The 6,332-nt window shown below is 35.1% G+C and overlaps 1 protein-coding gene and 1 long non-coding RNA gene across 4 annotated transcripts in view; one reads left to right on the plus strand and one right to left on the minus strand.

The window, feature by feature from the left end:
- Positions 1–5,892, minus strand: part of LOC112522416 — a 7,482-nt gene extending 1,590 nt beyond the window's left edge. For both annotated transcript variants that reach the window (XR_003070183.1, XR_003070182.1), the window contains exons 1-2: positions 5,484–5,892; positions 4,518–4,708 (exon numbers count right to left, since the gene is read on the minus strand). This is a non-coding gene — a long non-coding RNA (uncharacterized LOC112522416). The remainder of the gene's footprint in view (positions 1–4,517; positions 4,709–5,483) is intronic.
- On the plus strand, positions 1,934–3,818 carry LOC112522415. Of its 2 annotated transcripts, XM_025131516.1 has the most exons (3): positions 1,934–2,151; positions 3,190–3,353; positions 3,427–3,521. In XM_025131516.1, the coding sequence occupies exons 1-3, from the start codon at positions 2,026–2,028 to the stop codon at positions 3,449–3,451; spliced, it is 315 nt and encodes a 104-aa protein (XP_024987284.1). In that variant the 5' UTR covers positions 1,934–2,025; the 3' UTR covers positions 3,452–3,521. The 2 variants fall into 2 exon arrangements, with proteins under 2 accessions (XP_024987284.1, XP_024987283.1); XM_025131515.1 differs by having other exon boundaries at positions 3,190–3,818.
- Positions 5,893–6,332: the final 440 nt, after the last annotated feature.

Genomic DNA, 6,332 nt, shown 5'->3' on the forward strand with positions numbered 1-6,332 from the left:
TTTTAATTAAAATAAATTTTATCAAAATTATTTTTTAAATGTAATTTTTTTTTTTGTAAATGTAAATACTTTTTTTGTTATATTTGTTTAATTTTATAAATCTAAATCATTTTTGGTTCAAAAAATATTTAGGGACTTAATTGTTCAAAATATGAAATGTTCATTGGATTTTTTTTGGAAATTTTTTCACTATTTTACCACATTAACTAGTTGTACAAGTCATAAAAATGTATCCAACAAGTTTTAGAAAAGTCTAAGAAGTTATTTTGGATTGTCTAATGACTTATTTGTTCCAAAAAATTGTCCAATGAGTTATGTAACATGTTTTAAATTGTCCAATAAGTTATTTAACATGTTTTGGAATGTCCAATAACTTATTTGTTCCAAAAAMTTGTCCAAGGAGTTATTTAATATGTTTTTGATTGTCCAAGGACTTATTTGTTCCAAAAAAATGTCCAATGACTTAATCATTCCAAACACTAAAGTCCATTGGATTTTTTAGACTTTTCCCAAATGTATATGACTTATAATATAATATACTATAATTTTAAACTATTTAATAAAAATAAAAGACAATACATTTATATTTATTTTATATAGTAAAATCTATTTCGTTATCCACATCGACAAATAAATATCCAATTATATCTCTCACCACTTGTTACATCAATTAATGCTTAAACCGGTTATCCAGTTACATACATGTTTGAAACACTCCCTCTTAAATATCAAAATAAAAGTTTTAAAAGTATGTTACCTGTAATAGGAATTTGAACAAAATATATTTACATTTTCATGCAATTTACCCTATTCTTTTAAACTAATTATACTACTTAATAACAAAAACTATTTGAATATTAAAACATAATATTGAAAAAGACATGAAATTAAACTACAACATAAGAAGGAAAAAAAATATATATTCTAATTGATCTCATAGGAAGCATAACACAAACTATTAAAGAAAATAAACCACAATAACATCCCTTTGTTTTAAGGGTTGTAACCAAATCAATGTCGCACCCAATGTAAAGATAGATTTGAAGGCTTCTCACACATTACAAGAAAGTGAAAGCAGATTAAAAAAGAAATGGAGAGTAGTGGAGCGAGATTAAAAGTGGAAACCTATTCGGTCAGTGAACTCCTAGAGGAACAAGAAAGAAACTAAGATATTGCTCTAAATCAAGGTCACCGTGGAACAAGGATAGCCAGAGATTAAAATCGCTAGAAGTTCGTCGTCAAGGATAGGTTATTTACATTTTTTATGGAGCGTGAAGGGCCTTGAAAGGGCTGAATCTGAACAAGTGAAATATTTCGGGGTTGTTTGTTTACTTCTTAATAGTTCTATTAAGAGGTAGTATCTAATCTTTAAGAGGTGAATCTTGTTTGACAAAAAAAAATCGCCTCTTAATGGTTTTAAAATCCTCGGAATGATTTTGTATCATGGACCTCCCTTAATATTTAGGGTTCTAATTTCATTATAAACATTATATTTTATTTTGCACTATTTGATGAAAATTACTTTAATCATTTTGACCACTTAATTATTCTGCATTAAATCATTCAACAATTGTTAAACAATCCCTATTCATGTATGTGAATAAGCTATACAGAAAGCTATATTTCTTAATTAATTATTAAGTAAACAATCTAAAATCACTGTATCTGTATGAATAAACCAGCTACAGCTAGACCATTATACCTATCGAGTATTAAGTAAAGAATCAAAAATAGTTACACGAAGAGATCAGATAAACCAGCACTAGTTATAGTTATATCCAAATGATAAAGCGTTTATTGTCCAGATATATGATTTAAGAAATAATAAAGATAAAATATGAGTTAGGGCCACGTGTGATGGTAAACACGTCACGTGGCAGAAAAGGAGGAAAGTAGGAATAATGATTTGATACGCTTTGACTCTCGAGAAAATTGGCAGAAGACCAGAAAGCTATCCGGGTCATGCTTAACCGCTCGGAACACTAGGGAGGATTCATCCTAGTTTCTGGTGTCCGTGCCGGAGATATGGAATCGCCATCGCCATCGGCGTCGAAGGTGGAGGTAATAAAGCAGGCAATAAAGCAGGTGATGGAAGAGGTGGAATCCTCATCCCATGATGACGTTGACCTCCTCTCCAAACTGATGTCTCAGGTCAGTATCTCCTTAAATCATCTACAAAACTAGTACTTATTTTCAACATCAAATGAATCCATAGTTCCTAACAACTTTTGCTTGTGACTAGACTTGATCTTTACTTCACCATATATCTCAGAAAGATCCTTCTCTACCCTAATCCAACCAGGTTTCATATATTCTCGTATGGTATCGGAGTTGGGTCGGCTCGTCTTTCCGAAACAATCTGGGTCACACTACACTAGCCTCTTAATTTCTCTATGATGGAACCTCGCTCTCGCATTCTAGTGATTTTAGAGCAGTGCTTATGTGTAACATCCAGACCAACCATATCAATATTGTCAGCTTTACTTATACTTAGGGACTCACGGTTTTAAAACGAGGTATCCACTTTCCTTGTAAGGCAACCTTAAAGGTTGTTTGGTTGGTTTTCTATTGGATGGGTAAAGTTGTCTTTGTTAATTAATCACTCTATACTGAGAAAGCTTTTGTTCGAAGGGTCTTATCATAGACGGAGGAAGCTTATTCTTTAACTGGGAGGACGTCTTTAACCGGGAGGGACGGGTTTAGAAAAAAACTTGGCTTTCTGCCCAGCTTACGGATTTTGAGCTGCTTTAGGTTTCATTAAGTCGCTACCAAACAGTCATTTATAGTTGATCTAATAAGCTGTGAGTTCCATTAAGCTTGTTGAGCTGCTAACAAATAGGGCCTTAGCTCCCGTCCCAACCAATGCGAGGATCTTACAATCCTCGCCCGGAGAGCCCAGCATCCTTGCTGGCACACCAGTCCTGATCCGACTCTGTTACCATTTGTAACATCTCCGGCTAACCATACCAAAGACTCCCAGTTTTCAAATGCATCTCCGGCGAACCTTGGTTCCCCTTCTCAACCAATGTGCAGTCTTACATAATGGGACTCTTTTGAGGAGGATTCTAGTGGGGTTCTATATACTTTGAATTCTAGTGATCTTAGATCATGTCTTGTTACATTTACACATTTTCACAATATTTTCTCACCAGCAGCTCCAACTCGTTTTCTCTTTTTACAAATCAACAGTTGGAGAGGTTGGAGACTGAACCAGAAGCCAACACAGAGGGATTAGCTTTCCTTGCAATCTCCAAATTGGACTCCATGGGTGACGATGTGGCAACCAAAGTGAGCAAAAATGTGCCAAGATTGGAAGAAGAAGAAGAAGAAGAAAAGATAGCAAAAGAGCTTAAGTATGTGAAGAGGCAGAATTTTATAACACACTGTCTTCTTTCGGTCATGATAATCGTCACCATTGCTTGGCAGATATCCGAGGTCTCCATCATGTTGACACTCAAAGATAGAGTGAGCCACCCGTTCCGATCCATTAGTGGCGTGTTTAAGGGGATGCTAAAACCACGTAAACCAAATGGTAATGAAGAAGAGTCCTCTGTTACGTCTATTACAAGTGACCTCATCGAGTCCTCGCCAATGCATGATCTCAGAATTCCGGAGCTCCCTAAAATGGACTTGAGTTTTCAAGATGAAGAGTGAGTTACACAATAGATTTCACCAAGAATCACAAGAAATTCATTACTCTTCAAAGTACAAAGGGTGCTCTCAAGGTATTGTTGCTTGTTTTCTTTCCAAATGTTTCAAATGTGTAGATAACGGATTTAAGGTGAATTATAAATATGTGTTTTTTATTTGATGTTGCTATTTCCCTCGAGGTCGAATAGGGATGGCTTTTAGTTAGAGGATCGAGTCATTTCTCGTATCCCTTCTGCTTAGTTTTAAGTTTATGAGACGGCATTCACATAGCTATAGTTTGTGAAGAGATGAATCAGTAAAAAACCGAATTGTATTGTGTAGGAAAAGGGCGACCACTTATATACACTTAAGTCCCTAAATAATCTAGGCTATGGTAGTTAGATTCATACAAGATCAGTAACCAAGTAAGAATAAGAAAACGATCGAATCATATGTGATTTTACACTAAAATCACGTGTAAAATCACATATGACTCACACTACATTGGCCCCGACCTGAGCTTGCGGGCCACGTCACCCTCACACCCTTGCATTGACCGTCAATTGGAACTCACATGTGATTTTGTATGTAGCGCTTTCGTGCTCTCTCTTATTTGATTACTGCTCTGGTATTAACCTCCCCAAGATAGAGTCAGGTTCATACAAAAAGAGTAACCAAACAAGAGATAAGAAAAACGGTCGAATCACACATAAAATCACATGTGATTCATCAAATATTGGAGTTAGTTGCAGAACATATATTCTGAGGTATAGGAACAGATTCATCAAGAGTGTTATCCTTAGTATGAAATAATTTGTCGAAAAGAGCCAATAATTTGTGGAAAAGCCACAGGATTAACAGCACTAGATCCATTGTCAAAAACGTACCTGAGGCTGGCAAAGGTGTGGGCAACTCCTTGGCCCAAGCTATACAGAAACAACCCTTTAGGTCTTGGAACTAAACTACTTCAAAACCCAAAAATAGTACGAGGAGGCAAGGTCTTTCTATGTGAACTTGTTTAGTAGTGCTGTTATGAATGCCTTGATGATGAACTCTCCTCTTGTTGCTAATAGTTAAGCTGTATATCAAACAGGAAATTAGGAGACAAAACTAAACAGGTGATCCTAGTTTTGAGCTCTGATACAAAATAGTCTCAATCCTGTCCAAAAATAGAGCATACAATGACACAAAGGGATCACGGAGTCAAGGAAGTTGTGGTCGGCAAAGATAGATGGTTACAAGATACCTATCAAGAAAAGAAATTAATATGCGACACTCACTAAATCATTTTAGATTTCACTAAATTCAACAAGTTCGAACCAAACAGAAATAAAGAAACAAGCTCGCCTACTACTTACATCAAGGTTTCACTAAATGGAGCGAAATTTTGTTATCCTAAAATAACCACATCAAAGCAGGTTCAGAAACTTATATCATCTCCTGTTACCAGGCAATTGCAGGTGAAGGTATGGCTTCAATCTCTAGCAAACCGAGTTTAATACTCAAAATGGAAGCAGTTCGATAAGAATAGCCTGATAAATGTTAATATTACTAAAAACTTGCAACGTTAACTAGAACTCGATTGACCTAAGTTCGTATGGTAAATCTCATAGTAAAGCACACGATTAATCTAAGTTCAAAACCACATTTCACGTCCTAAACACAACAACAGAACAAATCATAAATCACGAAAGTCTACACATGGCAATCAATTTTAGTTACGATATTGCGACACATCATGTAAGAAGACTAGTGTGTGTTGCGATTTTCATATAAATCCTTCTCTTCTTTCTGAAAAATCATGTTATCGTGCTCGAATTTGCGTCGATACGATACATAATTGAATCGATTACCTGGATAGACTTATGAGTATGTTTTTCGCCGATGAAATGGAGATTACCGGAAACAAATACGATCATTCCGCCGGCGGAACCATAGGCTGGTAATTTGCTGCACGGTTGGAAGGGGAAGCAACAATAGATTCACTAGCATGTTCCGAAGCCTCTGTACCGTCAACGCCAAAACTCCTGATACAAGTTCACCTTTCTGGCCGGATTCGCATTCCGATGAAGGCCTATCGCCACTGTTACATGTAAATAATTTATAGTAAAGATTGTTTCCATACTTTCCTCTCTCCTTTTCAATTGTATATAGTACAGGGACTGTATTGCAACTTTGTATTTTTGGCATTCTCTATTTTTTCTAGGGGTATTCTAACCCCACCCTGCCACCCCAAAATCCCCACCCCCTCCTACACTAAAGACAAAAGACAACAAAAAGACAAAAGTTAAATATTTTTATTTTTAACCTTTTAATATTTTAACTTTTAACCCTAACTTTTTTATATTTTAACTTTTAACTCTTTACTTTTTTAACATGTTTTATATTATTATTAATTAATAAAATATTAATAATACATATTAATGAAATATTAATAATACATATTTCAAATATAAATTAAATTTATTAATTAAAACTTTGATTTTTCATGTTAAATCAACATATTCACGAGTAAGAGTACGCTCTATATATTTTTCATATGCACTGAATCTATGTTGATACGGGACAATCCATGTACTTGCATCTTCAAAACGATAACGAGTCCAATGATGCGTAAGTGTGGGCATTGGATATTCTCCATTTAATACCACCTTTATGTAATGGTTACCATCAACATGCACTATTGCAATTGCCACGTGTTG

Source organism: Cynara cardunculus, assembly GCF_001531365.2.
Source record: "Cynara cardunculus var. scolymus isolate 2C chromosome LG 12, CcrdV1, whole genome shotgun sequence".
Lineage (NCBI taxonomy): Eukaryota > Viridiplantae > Streptophyta > Magnoliopsida > Asterales > Asteraceae > Cynara > Cynara cardunculus.

Coding starts and splice junctions, on each gene's coding strand:
- LOC112522415 (XM_025131515.1), top strand. CDS start 2,026: ATGGAATCGCCATCGCCATCGGCGTCGAAGGTGGAGGTAATAAAGCAG. Junction 2,152..3,189: donor TCTCCAAACTGATGTCTCAG/GTCAGTATCTCC, acceptor ACAAATCAACAG/TTGGAGAGGTTGGAGACTGA.